The 18432-nt window shown below is 49.3% G+C and overlaps 1 protein-coding gene and 1 long non-coding RNA gene across 6 annotated transcripts in view; one reads left to right on the top strand and one right to left on the bottom strand.

Annotated features, from left to right (window-relative positions):
- Positions 1–18432, top strand: part of LOC135912830 (endothelin-converting enzyme 2-like) — a 147488-nt gene that overhangs the window by 44603 nt on the left and 84453 nt on the right. For all 4 annotated transcript variants that reach the window (XM_065445395.1, XM_065445405.1, XM_065445386.1 and 1 more), the window contains one exon: positions 5538–6197. In XM_065445395.1, coding sequence (XP_065301467.1) covers positions 5538–6197 — 660 coding nt within the window. The remainder of the gene's footprint in view (positions 1–5537; positions 6198–18432) is intronic.
- Positions 1–18432, bottom strand: part of LOC135912853 (uncharacterized) — an 81060-nt gene that overhangs the window by 18886 nt on the left and 43742 nt on the right. The window lies entirely within an intron of this gene.

Below are 18432 nucleotides of genomic sequence, written 5' to 3'. Positions count from 1 at the left end.
CTTTAGCGAGCAGCTACAAACCTATAGCTTTGACAAGCTGTCTGTGGAAGCTCTTTAAAAAGAGGATGAACCAGTGCGTAATCTGTGACTTAGAAAGCAATAGAATACTAGATCTTTATCAATGTGACTTCCGAGTAGGTAGTTTAACCACAGACCGCCTAGTCCGTATTGAAAAAAATTATTAGAGATGCGTTCATAATGCGTTCGTAATCATGAACCAACCAGCCCAAATGCGTACTCTTTTGCAGTTCATACACAATTTTTCTTTCTGTCTGTATTTCTCGACTTGGCGAAAGCTTATGGCACCACGTGGCGCTTCGGTATTATCCGAGACCTTTACGTCATGGTGTCCACAAAAATACGCTAACTACAATGGATAGTTATCTTTCTAATAGCACGTTTCGTGTCGGGGATGCCCAGGTCTTGTGAAGGTCTTTCACCTAGGAAACTTCTATTCCGCAAGGCAGTGTGCTTAGATGTACACTGTTTGTTGTTCAAATGAATTCTCAGCGCAAGGCTGTCCCATGAACAATGTTGTACTCTGTATACGTGGATGATGTGCAGAGTAGTTTTAAATCGTGCAACCTTGCTATCGGCGAACGATATGTCCAGCATGGCTTAAATATAGTGGCTAAATGGGCTGAGGAAAACGGTTTTAGTTTGAGCCCACAAAAGTGTATGTGCGTCCTTTTCACGAATAAGAGAGGAATAGTACCTACCGTGCAATTGAGCTACCTGGCAGTACATAACCTATAAGCATAGAGCGCAAGTTTCTCTGTATGATATCGAACTCAAAACGGACAGTCATGCCGCATATCGAATACTTGAAGGCTAAAGCCCTGATAACAATGAATTTTATTACTGCTTCTATGAGGTGCAGCATGTGGCAGTGACAGGAAATGCCTTTTGAACTTGTATAGGTGCCTTATTGGCTCACATCTTGGATACGGCGCGATAGTTTACAAGTCTGCTTCACTCAGTGCTTTGAAGATGCTAGATCCTATTCTCTTTTTATGAATCCCAATGCCCCGTACAAAGCCATTATGTAGAAGCAAACGTGTGGTCACTCCTTCTTCAATGAATGTCATAAGAAACCTTTACATATTTCCTGAAAATAAATTCGAACGGTCAACATTCTTCCTATTCCGCCACAAATGACGCTATACGTGTGGCATACGTTTTACTAACCGACCTACCGCAAAGAAACCCTTCTCACCACATATGAGAAAGCCCAGTGAACAAATGGGTACTCCCCTACTTGAACATCGCCGACTTTATCCATCGTAACTGCTACTGCGTTGCAATGGCCGCTATTGAAATGCGACACAAGATTTATTGAAGTTGATAGACATGCGCCAGATGCGCTCATTCAAATGTACTTTAAGAACTAAATTCCGAGTACTCTTGCTCTGAATTTTACACGGATGCATCAAAGCCACCTGCTGGTGTTTGTATGCGGCAGTCGGTCCGTCCCTCTTGGAATACAATTTACTCCATGTTCAAACAAGCATCTTTACGGTCGAGGCCTATGCAGTACTAAAGCGGTGGAACACATCGATAGACTGAAAATCCAAAAGTCTGTGATATTTACCGACTGTTGCAGTATTGTTAAATCTTTAATAATGCCGCGCAAACACAAAAAACCTGTAAATAACAACCTCTGTTCACTAATATTCTCTGTGTATGCACTAAACCAGTGATAATATCCTGGGTGCCTGGGCATAGAGGTATCGATCATAGTGTTCTTGCTGGCAATATTGTCACGTCTGTAACAAAGTAAGCTGGCACCTCTCCCGTAACTATCCGCGCCAGAAACTTGACGCCTTGCATATGGAGGAAAGTGAGCAGTTATTTGTAAAGTACGTGGGACAGCGAACCACTCAATAAATTTCACGCCATTAAGCCTCACTTAGCAAATTGGCAGCCTCTAACGAAAATACGATGGACGCGGGTTACTTTCTGTCGTCTTGAAGTGGTCCACAAATACGGTATACACGCTTGACTGGTGATGAGCCATCTATCTGTGCTAAATGTGGCTTGATGTCAGCCGCTCTCCACGTGTTGCGTGAATGTCGTGCACTAGAGCCTCAAAGAAAACACTATTTTTTTTTAATACGCCGTGAACAAGTCCCACTTCATCCAGCAATGTTCTCAGGTAATGACAGTAAATTTTTCTTAGCGTTTGCAAACGATTTGTGTGTACTACATATTATACACCCAAGCGATCCGTAGCACAGCCTCTTATGAAAGGCTGTCACTGCAATGCTAGCGGGAGCTACTGTCGCTAGAGCTTTCCGGTTCTTGCGCTTAAGGGCCCGGGCGAGGCATTAGTGCTACCTTGCATATTTTTACATTTTTATCTTATGATTAACGTACGTTTTATGGTGATAGCACGCGTGAACTGTGACTATTATGGTTTTAATACATATATAGCGCAACCACTCATATAGCGACTGATTTTAGGCCCCATTGCAGCCATGTTACATCCTTGACATCACATGCCATTGTCAACTCAGTTCACCATTTGCTTGGTGCTCTCTGGCCAGAACTAGTACTCGTGCCATTAAACCCCGTTCATCACCATCATCACCAAGTCGATAGGCTAAACGCGTCCAAGGCACTCAACGAGACGCAAATTGAGGGGTGAGGCACGATCGTTGGAGACGAGCATACGAGTGAAGCCCTGTTTACATTGATGACAGCGGAGGGAACAGAACATCGTCAATGAAGAAAAATACGCGACGGTGTGAAAACGGCAGTGACATCTTTAGCACAGTAGGAATAGGCAGTCGTAATCACAGACGAGTGCGGAGGTATCGTAGTGTCATTAGCGCAACGAGCAGTGTTTCGCCGGAATCATCAGGGTCATATAATTGTCCGTCAGGAGGTGGCGAAAATTCGACTTCGGTGCGACAACAGCCAATAACGGCCTTGCATTCGGAAAGGAACTGCAGCCGCAAGATTAGGTCGTATGAACATGCTGATAGAACAACAATTTCGACTGCGATAGTGGGTCCATGAATGGTGATGTGAGCAGTGCATGCAGTAGCAGGGGTAATGTGTTCTGCACTTACTGTGCGGAACGACAGTGGAGACACGGTGTAATTATTTTTCGAGTGAAGACCAACTTTTTCGCTAATTACAGAAACGGTGACTCCTGTGTCGACTACTGCAAGCACAACGATTCCGTCTACATATACTTCGATAACGTTAGTCGGTGAAAAGGGAGGCCGTGTGCTGTTCGACACGGACGCAGGGTTACAGGTATCCAGGGTTGGAGAAAGCCTAGCAACTTCCACCAAATACGTAACGCGGTTTAATTACAGAGTCAGAAGGACAAACAGCCACACCAGTTGGTCGAGCGTCAGGTACCGAGCACGCGATCTCTATCCTCGCACGAAGCATTGATGACGTGCCCTGGCTTCACTACAACTACTCTATTGCCATTATTTTATGGCTATGCATTAGAGAGTTGTAACGACAGTATAGTGTTAAATACAGTAATACAATCTCAGCATCTCTGAGCACGCAGGGTCGCAAGCAAACTTCAGAAAGCCTGCACTGTTTCGTACTCATAATTATTTGTGGATGGAAGGAAACAGCTTGTTACTTCCGATCTTCCTATTCTAAAGACATTGTCTGTACCTTTTTCAAATAATTCCATTGGTGACGTATTGCATGCATAATTTTCATCAACTGGTGTTTCGCCCCGTGCTATGCAGTCGCACTTCAATAGCACTTCAATCGAACTTCAATTGATGTCGCTACTCGTGTATTTGGAACCGTATTTCAGCTTCTCCTTCGCGACCATGTGAATTGACCTTGGCTCATACTTTGTGCGTGATGTGTTTCTCACCGCACAGCTTGCGTTGAATTGATAGACCGCACGAATGTCTATTCGCTCCCTGCTGCTGCCGTGCTTAGTCACCCCGGAGTTTTGACAGATAGTGTCCGCGGACATCCAGTGAGATGTGTTGATATTTGCCCGTGCGCACTGACTCCATGCTTGTTAATTTAATTAGTAAGTGAATGTTTCCAACTTAACACGGCCGATAGCAATACTATCTTTTTATAGCTGTCTAGTCGTATGTTATCGCAATCGATGCTTCGCCTTACGGGTGAAACTGCGACTTAGGGCCAAACAATGAAACGTTCCTTACCTCAGTGCGCAAGCCTTCAAATGGGGTGAGGCCGCCTTCTGTCACTCTGAAAGCTTCCTTACTGAGGCACCCTGAGGCCCAAACAATGAAATCTTATTTAGCTCAGTGAGGAAACCTTTATCGTGATGAGGCCGCCTTGTGTCACTTCGAAAGCTTCATTGCTGAGGGGACGTCAGTGAAGGCTTCCTGCGTGCTTCCTCAGCGCAACGTGTCCTTCGAATGAAGCTACCTTCATGCGTACTTAAGCCGCTCCTGGCTCTGGATGAGTGCTTCACATCTCCGCCTGCCCACGTAACGTTTGGTTACGCATGCGCGCTGTCGCCTGCCTGCGGGGAAGCGCGCACTGTACCTTTTGCCAGGCATGTTCATTTCAGTCGCATGTTCGGAATGAACGGCGTTGCTTGGCGTTGCACGACGCCGGTGTGACAGTTTTGCTGGAACACATCAAGTTTTGCACTAGAATATGGTACTTTTTCGCGCTTAGTAAACAAGAAAAAAGCGTTCACGCGTCTATTTATTAGAACTTCAGTTTAAAAATTACGCGACGATTCTATTCATTGGATTATAGTGTTCCCGTAAAGCTTTTAAGAGACGCTCTCGAACCCAGGGGTGCGCCAACCGTTCCTTACGTGAGGGCGGTAGAAAGGAGCTTTCAGAGTACGCTGGCTTCCTCCGTCGGTCCTTCGCTGTAAGTAGGCCTCGCCTAAGGTTGGGAAGTGGTCGAAGGAAAGTAACCTTTTATTCTTTGGGCCTTATTTCTTTCAAGGGTAATACACATTTCAGTGCCATACATCCTTGAAAACCCATTTCCGACTAGTTTCGCTGTTCCTATTCCTAAGCACTCGATGATTTCAAGATGTGTTGTAATCTGTTATGAATCGGAACTAAAATGTCGCTAAATTTTTTAAAGCTTTCTTCTGTTCCGTCATTATTACTGAGGTGGTTCATCAGCAGTTGGGAGGTATGCGAATACATGTAGCGGCCTTCACTAACATCAGCTATTTTGCTTGCGCATAGCAGCACGAGCCGCACCCATTGCTGGTTTTCAAGCCAAAGGCAGGCAAGATTGGTAATATTTAAGTTCTAATAACACTTTAGAAAATCAGATTGTATTCCCTTGTCGCACCGCGACCATTGACTCACTGCCGCCGCATGAATTTAAAAGCTGTAGTTACAAAACAGCGAGACATCTAAGCAGGAGTGAAACATACCGAAGAGGAGCAAGATCATCATCAATTAGCAGCATTATTACTCTAACCATGGAGTGTATAGAGTAATATTCTGGAGACACTGTCTCCTCTAGCAAAAGAAAAGAAAAAGAATTTATCAACAATACTGCTGAGCTACATTCTTTCGTGTTTGCCTTGTGCGCGACAGGGGCAGAAGGAGTGGATGCTGCTGCTGTACCCCGGTTTGCTGGCGCAGTACTTCAGCCATTCTGAGCAGACGGGTGCAGCATTCTCCGAGTACGTGCGGTACCATCTGGCCAAGGGGTTCGGAAACCCCACCGACGTGATCGCCGCATTTCCCACTTTCCGTGAGGAGATCGTCCGACAAATGGCGCCCCTCAAGGAGCCCCTGAGCACGAACAAATACCCGTGGCTCAAGTTCGCTTTCTCGGAAATCCAAACTTACGCGCCGAACATCGAAGCCAAGCACTGGCGCTGGATCGTGAACAAGCACTTCGCTTCTTACAAAATCTCCTTTGGCAGTAGGTCGACGGTGTTCGTTACGGACAGGCGGGTGCTGGACGTGCTGAACAAGCTCCTTGACAGAACCCACAACTTGTTCAGGCTGCCCGTCACCTCGTTTATTGCCTGGAAGTTCGTCGAACTGTTTGGCTGGATTCTCGACGACAAGATAGCGGAGATGAGCTTCGACGAGACGGAAAAACAGGCGCTGCATGAAGCGCGCCGCGTGGCCTGCGCCGACTTGGTGGAGCGCACGTACGCCTTCGCCATGAGCGGCCGCTATCTCTTCGAGATTGTCGACGTGAACACCAGGGGCGCTGTGAGCTCTTTCCTCACCTCCATCCAGGTGAGCGACACCTTCCTTCTTTTTTTATAGAATCAGAATGCTTATTAGGTTCATTGAAAAGCTACAACAAGGTAGCGCAGTAAAAAATAGGTAAGTGTCCCACAGTCAACGACTCTATTGAGAACCTCGGTTATCTAGTAAAGCAGTGAAAAATATAAGGTAGCAATGAACACAAGAAAGCGTAAAAAGAATGCACAAACATACAATTAGAAAAGCAATCTAGACAGTGTAGCCCTACACAGCAAAAAACAAAAAGACGACACTGAAATGTAGTAAGGAACTTAGTGATAAATGCCGCAAATGCCCAGTCGCAATAAAAAATACGCTGCCCACGGCTCCGGGCGCAGAAGCGACTGCGAGGCCACACGACGGCACTGTTATCTTCATCGGGCGTCTGCTTTGAGGGTGCACCGAGTGACGCCGTCGCTCTCGTGCGGCCAAGTCACGCGCTTAATAAATTTCAAGTGCTGCGTTAGGCTGTTTTGCAGCTGATTGACAGTGCACAGGAGGGTGCTTCCGTTGCTGTTCACAAAATAATTACACACTATTGCTCGGCGGCGACTTTAATATTAATCTAAACGAAGTGAACGGTGATTCAGTAGAATTTCTTACGGCCATTGAATCCAATGGGTTCAGGAACACCATCACATCTCCAACGAGAATCACGGTCTCTTTGTCAAAAATTATTGACTTGTTTTTTGTTAATATAGATATCATGGTAAAATCTTCGGGTACACTGTCTTGTAATCTAAGCAATCATTGTCCTATTTTTATAGCAATAGAGAAGAATCAACCTGCACCTGTTCGAAGCAGACCGGTGACCTTTCGGGCAATTACTGATAAGAAACTACAATCATTCAGTCGACTGATAAGTGAGACACCATGGATACAATGTCTCAACTATCGTTCAGTGGATGAGGATTATAATGCGTTCATTGATAAATTTAAAGTGCTTTATGACTTAGGTTTACCATTAAAAACGAGACAATCACCAAAAAAAATTGAGAAACCATGGGTTTCACCTCGCCTTTTCAACACCATTGAAAAAAAGATCGCCTGTACCACAGTTTTTCGGTAACCAGAAATCCTAATGATTACGTTGTGTTTAAGCAGTTTAGGAACAAATTAAATAATGACTTGTGCAAAGCCATGCGTGACTATTACTCGGTAATTTTCGCTGGAGGCAAGCATAATTGAAAGCTAATTTGGCGTGCAATAAATGAGGTAATTAACCATAGGAATGTTTCGAATGACATTGCCGAATTGATTATCGACGGGTCACCATACTCAGACGCACTATCAGCCGATTGATTTAACAACTTCACCGAGCAAGCAACAGCAAAATATAACTCAGATGCGTGTTCCGTTATTTCAGGTAAAACAACCAGCTCAGTATTTTTTAGCCCAACAGATCCGTCAGAAATATTTACCCGCCTCATGTCCTTAAGAAATAATTCCAGTTCTGATGTAGAAGGCCTCACAATTAAACCAGTAAAGTTCGTTGCTCACTTTCTTGCACTACCTCCGTGTCATATTATTAACCTTTCTCTAGAATCGTGTGTTTTTTCTGCAAGAATGAAACTGGCCAAGGTTACAGTCATATTCAAGTCAGGCTCGAGAAACGTCATGAGTAATTACCGCCCCATCTCTATTGTACCTCTTTTTTCGAAAGTGCTAGAAAAAATTCTGCTCAAACGTTTGCAGAACTTCTTTGATGCTAATCAGTTATTATTGCTACGGCACAATATGTGCGATCACGAAAGGCCAGCAGTGTGAAGACGACGACGACGATTAGATGCTAGCGCGGGCTGTTGCCTCTTGGCCTAGCGCAGCGTATTTTCCTTGTAAATATATTTGTACATAGCTTTTCGTCTGCGTCATCCTACGTAACATATCTGGTGGAGGTGGACGTTCCCTGTACCTCGTCACGGAGCTTCGCAGTGGACGGTACGTCGAGCCTTCCTTCATGGCTCCCGGCGACGACAACCCGACTCCGCCGGCTCCGACACCTGCTGCCCCTTCGACGACCTACATCACTCTCCCCGCTACCCGTGATCCTGGCGTATTCTCGGGCCACGATGGGGAAGACGTCGATGACTGGATCAGCCTCTATGAACACGTCAGCCGCAATAACCGGTGGGACCCTACTATTATGCTCGCCAACGTAGTCTTTTACCTCGGTGGCACACCTCGAGTTTGGTATCGCACGCACGAAGATGAGCTCACCAGTTGGGATTCACTTAAGACACAGCTTCGAGACTTGTTCGGCAACCCCTACGGTCACAAAGTTGCCGCGCAGAAGGCGCTTTCCGGCCGTGTACAGACGTCAACAGAGCCCTATGTCACGTACATTCAGGACGTCTTGGCTCTGTGCCGCAAAGTTGACACCCACATGACTGAGTCAGACAAGGTTTCCCACATCCTCAAAGGCATTGCCGATGACGCCTTCAACTTGCTCGTTTGCAACAACGTAGCCACGGTGGATGCTGTTATAAAAGAGTGCCGCCGCCAGGAACTCGCCAAAAGCCGACGTATTGACCAGCAGTTTGCCCGTCTGTCCAACACCCCAGCGACATCTTCCTGTGCCGACATTCCTGGTCCCAACAACACTGCCGATGTTACCAGGATCGTCCGGCGTGAGATCGAGGCCGCCTATCCGGCTGCCTCCGACTACGGTCCCACCAACACATCTGCAGTCACGGTCTCACTGATCCAGGCTGTTGTCCGCCAGGAGTTTGAAAACATGGGTCTTCACACCATCTGCTCGGCCCATCGCCCTGATACCCGCCCGGCCCATCGCCCTGATACCCGCCCGGCTTCTTCGATTTCGCCCCGTCCCGCATCTTCTTACCCACCACGTTTCCGCAACCCATCTGAGTGGCGCACTGCTGACGACAAGCCTATTTGTTTCCACTGCCATCGAATCGGGCACATTTCTCGGCACTGTCGTAGTCGCTGGAGTTCCCCGATCCGGTCTACTTATACTGCCTACTCTCGCCCCTCAGGTGGCCCTTCTCGTCCCTATGCCGCACGCTCCGATAATGCCGCCACTGATTCTGCTGCAACGAACCGCCCCTATTCTCGTTCGCCTTCGCCCCAACGACGACAATCTCGCTCTCCCCAGCCCCGTCGCTCCTATTCGCCGACTCCCTTCGGGCGCCGCTCCCAGCTGGAAAACTAGACGATGCAGCGCCTCGAGGTGACGCTGCATTGCTCCCTACGCCGCCAAATCCTCTACTGACTTTGCCCACTCATCTGAACCTTCTTGACGTGCACGTCGACGGTGTTTCCGTGTCTGCTCTCATAGACACTGGGGCGCATTTGTCCATAATGAGCGCTGACCTTCGTAACCGGCTCAAGAAAATCATCACGCCCGCCACGACGCCTGTTGTCCGTGTCGCCGATGGCGGAACAGCCCCCGTAATTGGTGTGTGTACCGCCCGCGTCTCCTTCGCCGATCGCTCAACAATCGTGCTATTCACAGTCATCGCCCACTGTCCCCACGACATCATCCTCGGCTTAGACTTCCTCTCCGCACATTCTGCTCTCATCGATTGTTCCGCCAGTACTCTCCGCCTTGACCTGCCTGTTCTGGATCCTACTGAACCACACCCCAGTCGCCTCAGTTCCGCCGACTTCGTTCGCTTGCCACCTTCGGCACTGACCTACGTTGACCTAGTGTCATCCCCACCAGTCCCCGACGGTCACTACATCGCGGCTCCTATGCAAGACGTCCTCCTTACACACGGGATCACAGTACCCCATACAGTTTTATCTATTACGGCGAATTGCGTCTGCCTGCCAGTGGTCAACTTTGGCTTGACGACACAGGTGCTGCCACGTGGGATGTCTTTGGCCCAGCTTTGTTCGTTCGAGGATCACTCAGTAGCATCCATTGCAGTAGACGACACTTCATCCGATACTTCTCTACCATCGCACTCGACAAATTGTTCCATCGCTGACTTACGGAAAATGATTGCCCCCGACTTGCCCTCCGAGCACGCTCGTGAACTCTACCGCGTTCTGTTTTCCTACCACGATATTTTTGACTTTAACGATCGTCCTTTAGCCCAAACTACAGCTGTCAAACATCGCATTAATACCGGCGATGCCCCTCCTATTCATCGCCGCCCGTATCGAGTGTCACCAGCTGAGCGTCAAGTTATTCACGCAGAAGTTCGCAAAATGCTTGCCAAGAACATTATTGAACCGTCATGTAGTCCTTGGGCGTCACCGGTTGTGCTGGTAAAAAAGAAGGATGGCTCATGGCGCCTTTGCGTGGATTATCGGCACCTTAACAGGGTTACCAAAAAGGACGTGTACGCCCTACCTCGGATTGATGACGCCCTTGACTGCCTCTACGGTGCTCGCTATTTCTCCTCTATTGACCTTCGCTCCGGCTATTGGCACATTGCCGTGGACGATCTCGACCGCGAGAAGACTGCCTTTGTGACACCCGACGGTCTTTATCAATTCAAGGTGATGCCGTTCGGCCTATGTAACGCTCCTGCCACTTTTGAACGCATGATGGACTCCCTTCTTCACGGTTTCAAATGGTCCATGTGCTTGTGCTACTTGGACGACGTTATCGTATTCTCCCCAACGTTCGCTACGCACCTCGAGCGCCTCTCAGCAGTCCTGGACGTTTTTCGGCGAGCCGGTCTGCAACTCAACGCATCGAAGTGCCAATTCGGCCGTCGCCAGATTACCGTCCTTGGACATCTCGTTGACGCGAACTGAGTGCAACCGGACCCAGGCAAGATCCATGCTGTTACGCACTTCCTTGTTCCGACGTGTGTCAAAGATGTGCGCAGCTTCATCGGCCTTTGTTCGTACTTCCGCCGTTTCGTGAGGAATTTCGCCGCCATAGCACGACCACTAACCGACCTTTTGAAAAAAGACTCTCCTTTCCAGTGGGGCGATAACGAGGCCTCTGCATTCTCTCATCTATTCGACATTCTCACAACGCCTCCCGTTCTGGCCCATTTCGATCCTTCTGCGCCTACCGAAGTCCGTACTGATGCCAGCGGTCACGGAATTGGAGCAGTACTAGCACAACGCCAGCGTGGCCACGACCGTGTTATCGCTTACACCAGCAGGCTCCTCTCCCCCGCGGAGCGCAACTATTCCATCACTGAGCGTGAGTGCCTGGCCCTAGTTTGGGCGGTTGCGAAATTCCGCCCATACTTATATGGCCGATCCTTTTCCGCTGTCACAGACCATCACGCGCTTTGTTGGTTATGCTCATTGAAAGACCCTTCAGGAAGACTTGGTCGCTGGGCCTTACGCCTCCAAGAATATTCGTTCTCTGTCACCTACAAATCTGGCCGACTACACAAGGACGCTGACTGCCTGTCTCGCTACCCGGTAGACGAGCCTGCCGACGCCGACAGTAGTACCGCCGACGGCATTTTCTCTGTGTCTGCCTTCGGTAACATCGCCGATGAGCAGTACCGAGACCTATCGCTGCGAGTACTCATCGAGCGTCTGCGCTCTACACCTACCGACGCATCCGTTCGCCGATATGTCCTCCAGGGCGGCATTCTGTACCGAAGGAGCTTCCTCCCTGATGGCCCTGATCTTCTTCTTGTCGTGCCAAAACATCTACGACAGGCTGTGCTCTTTGAGATGCATGACGCACCCACTGCAGGACATCTTGGGGTAACCCGCACGTACGACCGCGTCCGCCGCCGCTTCTATTGGCCTGGTCTCGCTCGCTCCGTTCGACGCTATGTTGCTGCCTGTGATCCCTGCCAGCGTCGGAAGACACCTCAGGTGCTACCTGCCGGTCATCTCCAGCCGATCACCGTCCCTGTGGAACCGTTCTTTCGTGTTGGATTAGACCTGCTCGGTTCCTTTCCCACGTCATCCTCTGGGAACAAATGGGTAGCCGTCGCGACTGATTGCGCCACCCGATACGCTATCACTCGGGCTCTCCCTACCAGCTGCGCCACTGACGTCGCGGACTTTCTCTTGCGTGACATTATCTTGCTTCATGGCGCCCCGCGACAGCTGCTTACTGACCGTGGTCGAAACTTCCTCTCGAAAGTTATCGCTGACATTGTGCGTCCCTGCTCCATTCAACACAAACTGACTACTTGATACCATCCTCAAACCAATGGCCTGACAGAGCGGTTAAACCATACTCTTACCGATATGCTGGCCAAGTACGTTTCCAAGGACCACCACGACTGGGACATTGCCCTTCCTTACGTAACATTTGCGTACAATTCTTCCCGGCACGACACCGCCGGATTTTCTCCCTTTTATCTCCTGTACGGTCACGAACCTACCTTGCCCCTAGACACGGCACTTCCTCCTGCTGCGGTCTCAACAAGCGAGTACGCGCGCGACGCCATCGCCCTCGCCGACCATGCACGCCAGCTTGCCCGTGCTCGACTTACGGCCTCACAGGCCACTCAGCAGTGTCAGTACCACGCCCGCCATCGTGACGTACAGTTTTCACCTGGTGCGCTCGTGCTCCTGTGGTCGCCCTCTCGTCACGTCGGACTTTCAGAGAAACTTCTTTCGCGATACACAGGGCCCTACCGCGTGCTGCGCCAGGTGACGCCTGTGACTTACGAAATTGCTCCTGTGGGCTCAACCTCGTCCTCCCCTGTGGCATCTAGTGATGTCGTACACGTCAGCAGGCTCAAGGCCTACTACACTGCCTCCGAGTCCGATCTTTAGTTGCTCCGGGCGGCGCTTTTGCAGCCGGGGGTAGTGCTACGGCACAATGTGTGCGATCACGAAAGGCCAGCAGTGTGAAGACGACGACGACGATTAGATGCTAGCGCGGGCTGTTGCCTCTTGGCCTAGCGCAGCGTATTTTCCTTGTAAATATATTTGTACATAGCTTTTCGTCTGCGTCATCCTACGTAACAATATCAAACTCTCGATTCGGCTTCCGTAAAGGTTTTCTACAGAATCACTTCATTAGTCCAAAAAGAAATTATCTTACAGAATATTGAAAACAAGCTCTTAACACTAGGTATCTTTGTGGATTTCAGTAAGGCCTTCGATTGTCGAGACCATAATATTTTCTTAGAAAAGGTAAACAAGTACGGTGTTCGGGGAAGGACACTTCAAATACTTAGTTCATATCTTACAGACCGTGCACAAATAGTGAACGTAGACGGTTTTTGTTCATCCAAACGGTATCTGAAATGCGGCGTCGCTCAGAGCAGCGTATTAGGACCTTTTCTTTTCAATGTTTATATAAACGATGTGATAACAATTTCGGCAGAAGCTGATTTTGTAATTTATGCCGACGACGCTTCCCTATTTATCTCTGGTGTTTCGGCTGCAGAAATAATTTCAAAAGCAAACAATACACTAAACAGGCTTTGAAATTGATCTAAATTAAACAATCTCAAAATAAATACAACTAAGTGAAAAGCTGCTATTTTACGCGCTATAAATCGTCACATAGGGACTAACTTAACCATTAACCTAGGCAATAATGTTATTGAGGTCGTTAGCCACCATAAAACACTGGGTGTTGTATTTGATGAGCACCTTCGATGGACTGAGCACACTAATTACGTATCCCTAAGTTTATCGAAAGCTGTTGGAGCACTTTCCCGGTGTCGTGGAATTCTTCCAGTGCACATTAAAAACAGATATAAGTTTCATTATTTCAATCCCACATAGCATATTGTTATCTTGTTTGGGGCACGGCATCACCGACTAACATGAATAAAATTGTGAGCCTGCGAAAGAAAGCGATTCGTGTCATTGCAGCCGGAGAGTACTGCGCACACTCCAAACCGCTTTTTATTCGGTTAAAAATTGTGCCCATCAGTGGGATGCTAGCCCACATTACTGTTTCTTTGTTCACCACTAAAACCACGTTTCGTACTAACTTCCTTATCAGAATATCAGCGCTCAAGGAACGCTTACCAGCAGCCAACACTCGAGAATTATAAACGTGGTGCCTTCCCAAAAATCGAACGAATTAGGGTCAACAAACGTTAAAGTATATAATACCTTACACCCTGAACGATAATACAACCTTAATTGATAGCCCCGCAATAAATAAACGTGCTTTAATTGAATACTTTTTAAACAGAATTGCTTAATCGGCAACAGATTTATATCATGTAATTTACAGTCGGCGTTGTGAGTTCTTCTATGTGGATTAGTTTGGAATGATTTTGCAGGCATTGTCTAATTTCACTTCTCTTTTTTCGCTCTCCGTTTTTGTAACACTTCATTCTTCATAAAATATTTAACTTGAAGTTATACATGTGTGCACTTGAATGGTGTGTGTGTGTATATGCCATGTGCGCGTGTGTATGTGAATGTATATGTAGGTGTAGATATATGTATATGCAGGGGCATATGCGCGCCACTTCTACAGATGTTTGCGTGTGTACGTGTGAATATAACATGTCAGTGTACAATATTAGTTTGTTATTGGAGTATGTATATGTAAATATTTTTTTTCTCGTTTTTCACAGCTTAATGCGAACAGTTTTTTTTCTTGTTTTTTTGTTTGTTTCTCGAGTTCCTTTTTTTTATGGGCGTACGACATCCACTGCTGTTTTGCCGCTGTTTCCACTGCCTGTAGGGCATCAGGCCTCGTCAAGCTGTTCAATGAGCAGCTTTTTGTCTGGGGTCCATTTTGGTTTCCTTGAAGAAAATACAACTGATTCTGATTCTGATTCTGATTCGTTTGCCGTGCTGCCGCAGTTCTTGGCAAGGCGGCGGCGGACGGCTTCCGGACGTGGCTGGCAGGTTCGGATGGTTTCTGCAATGTGAGCCTAGTAACGATTTCGCCTCACACGAGAATGGCACATTAGTCAGGAAGGGCGTTGACACCAACAAACTGGTGGCTCTTTGCTTGCTACTCATGCATCAATGCCTTGTCATGGCGTCTTTTGTTGAGAGCCTGCATGCACGTGCGCCGTCCGTTCAAACGCCAAGCATGGTAGCACGGCACACACGGACGCGAGGCGCACGTAAACGTGAAACCAAATCGGACACTGCCAGGCATAGGTTCCGTGCGCTTAAGCCCCAACCAGACTTACGCACTGGTACGCGGCCGTACGCGCAGCGCCGCGTCTGAACGCGTACGGCGTCAGGCGCGGAGGCTGCACCGCATGTTGACGCGCGGCGGCGTGGAGACCTTGCGCTGCTAGGTTTCTTGCGCCCGCGCCGGAAGCTGCCGCTCGCGTCACCCGCCTGACGCGCCTCACGTGACGACGGCGAACCAACGTCACTTCTGGAACGATCCTTCGCGCGGCGTGCAGGCAAGCCCGGGCAGAGTTTTTAGAATTGCTAGTTGGTAGAGCGGGGCGTGGAACGTTTGACGGAGTTCGACGTTTCTGCGCAGGCGCGAGTAAGAGCAAGCGCGAGAGAGAAAATCTAGGGGCTTTTGCTCCTTGAATATATGACTCAGCTTAGGAGGAGGTTTCTTAAGCGGGGGCTACATGGGGCGTTTTTCTCCTGCGATTATCGCTCGCCCTCCCAAAAAAAGAAGTGCTGGTGGGACGCCGGCCAGGCTACATGAGGCGTACGAGCGGCGAACGCCACCGCAGTGTGGCCAGACAAGGCAAAAATGTTTTGGCCACCACTAAATGAACGAACAATGCTTATACGTTGTTTGCTTGTGTCATAATTAATAAGTTATGCAATAAATATCCCACTTATATGTCTATACACATTACCAGGTATGTTTAGTATTGTATCGATATTTTTGTGGATGTTAAGTGGAGAGAGTTGGCCGGAAATGTTTCGTCTGGCGACCCTGCGCGACTGAAACGGGTCCTGCAATAGTCCTGCAATATCATTTTTAAAATATAAAAAAAAAATTACGTAAGAACTTATTGCGTTTTATTGCCATCTTTAGCACATTGTTTAACGTGACCGTTAAGCGTATGATGATGAAGAAACATTTACTTGACCCGAAATAAATCAGTGGTGCACACAGGCGCCAGACGGGGTGGTTCCCTAGCTACAGGACCCATATGTTCCCAGCAGCTCCTGGCCCCTGTCCGTCAGTGCGAGATGAATCGGTAAAGCGGGGCTGGATAACAAGGTCTCCCATCGCTCAAGGGGTTGGGGATTGTGGGGGTGTTGGTGGGAAGGGGAGGAGGGGGGGGAGGTCTTGAGTTCTGTGCGCTCGGCCAAGACGTGCGGCAGGGGGCACTTTTTTCTTCTGCAAAAAGGACAGAGCATATCGTATTCCGCAGGGTACATGCGGTTCATGAGTACGGGATGCGCAAGCGATCCCACCTGCGCTCGACGCAGGATCGTATGTTGCTGCCTGGTGAGTTTGGGGTGCGGTTCCGGCAGTCTGCACTTTTCCTCTCGCCACATGCGGGGAATGTCCCGAAAGCCGGTAACTGGGTGCGGTAGCTATTCCGGCTCGTGCTCGGCCTGGATTGACATTTCTCAGGCATGGTACTCGGCGATGGTGTTGCCTGCTACCTGCGAGTGAGCCGGGACCCACACGAGCTCTATGGCTCTTCCCGGAGGCTTTTGCTTGGCTAGAATGGCTCGGGCCGCGGAGGTGATTACCCCCCTGCGGAAGCTTCTGTAGGCTGTCTTTGAGTCGATGACTACGGTGTCCATGCTCGGCTGTGTGACTGCGAGGGCCACGGCCGCTTCTTCGGCAACTGCGGGGTCTGTTGTCTTCAGGGACGCGCTGACGATCAGCCTCTCTTCCGATGTAACCACCACCGCTGCACGGTCACTGTGTTTTCGGAGCGAGGCGTCCACCTAGAGGACCCTGGGGTCCTCTTCCAGTTTCTGGGCTAGGGCTTTGGCTCGCGCGGTGCGCCTCTCGTCGTCCTTGCCCGGCGTCATGTTCCGGGGAAGCGGTTTTGTCTGAATGATTGTTTTCCAGTCTTCCGGAAGGGGCGTCTTCATGGGTACTGGCTCGATCTGCCATCCTATCTTGGGTAGGACGGCTCGTCCGTGTTCCGTGTGACTGAGCCGGATTCTCTGATTAGAGAGGTGGGCTTCGATGAGGTCCTCCACCGTGTTGTGGGCGCCCATGTCTAGCAGTTTTTGCGTGGACGAGTATATGGGCATGCCCAGTGCTTGTTTCGTTGCCTTACGAAGCATCGTGTTTAGGCCCTGCCTATTTGCCTTCGTCAGCTGGAGATAGGGGGTGGAGTAGGTAACCCGCGACATGAAGAACGCGCGTGCCAGGCGCATGGCATCGTCCTCTTTAAGGCCTCGGTTTCTGTTGGATACCGTTCGAATCATAGCAAGTATCTGTTCGGTTGTAGTCTTGATCTTTGTGATGGCGACCTGCGCCTTCCCGTCACTCTGAAGTAGTAGGCCAAGAATCCTATCTTGCTGTGTTTGCTTGATGGTCATTCCAGTGATAGTGACAATTACGTTCGGTGGCAGCTTCTTGGATTTTCCCGGTTGGATCATGAGCAGCTCTGATTTCTGGGGAGCGCAGCTCAGTCCTCACGACTTTGCGTACTCGTGCACGGTCGTTGCCTCGCGCTGCAAGACTTCCTCCATCCAGGCATCGGATCCGGCTCGGGCCGTCCCCACAGTAATATCGTCGGCGTAGAACGCGTGGTCGACGCCTTCGATTTGCTTGAGTAGATCGGGCAGGGGCAGCAGGGCCAGATTGAAGAGCAGGGGCGACAGGACCGATACCTGAGGGGTCCCCTATTGCCGAGCTCGACAGCGTCCGACTTCTCCTCCGCTATCCTGATGATTGCCGTTCGGGTGGACAGAAAATCCTTTATGTAGCCGAATGTCTTTAGGCCACACCGGGTTTTGTTTAGATTCTGCAACACGCTCGCGCGGGAGACGTTCTAAAACTCTCCCTTCAGGTCGAGGGCGAGTATCCCACGTGCGCGTGCCTCGTTGCCGGCTTGACGACCAGTTCGTGGAGTTGGATCATCCCGTCTTGGGTGCTGGAGATGTTGCTTGAAGCCGTACATCGTCTCTGGCATCTGATCCGTTTCTTCGAGGTGCTTCTGCAGCCGGCGAAGGACCATGCGCTCCATCACGTTCCCCATGCAGGATGTGAGGGAGATGGGCCGCATGTTGTCTATCGTGAGGGCCTTGCCGGGCTTTGGAATGAAGCGGACTTCGGCGTCCTTCCATTCCTTCGGCAACTGCGAGCTCTTCCAGGCTTGGTTAATGTGCTCTAGGAGGCCGCCGCAGGCAGCTGTAACACTCATGTTACCGAGTAATTTGTAAGTTATGGCATCCCCGCCGGGTGCACTTCTCTTGTTACTGTCATATATCGCTGTCCACA

Source organism: Dermacentor albipictus, chromosome 1 (genome assembly GCF_038994185.2).
Source record: "Dermacentor albipictus isolate Rhodes 1998 colony chromosome 1, USDA_Dalb.pri_finalv2, whole genome shotgun sequence".
NCBI classification, from domain to species: Eukaryota; Metazoa; Arthropoda; class Arachnida; order Ixodida; family Ixodidae; genus Dermacentor; species Dermacentor albipictus.
This window is presented reverse-complemented; position numbering and strand designations above follow the sequence as displayed.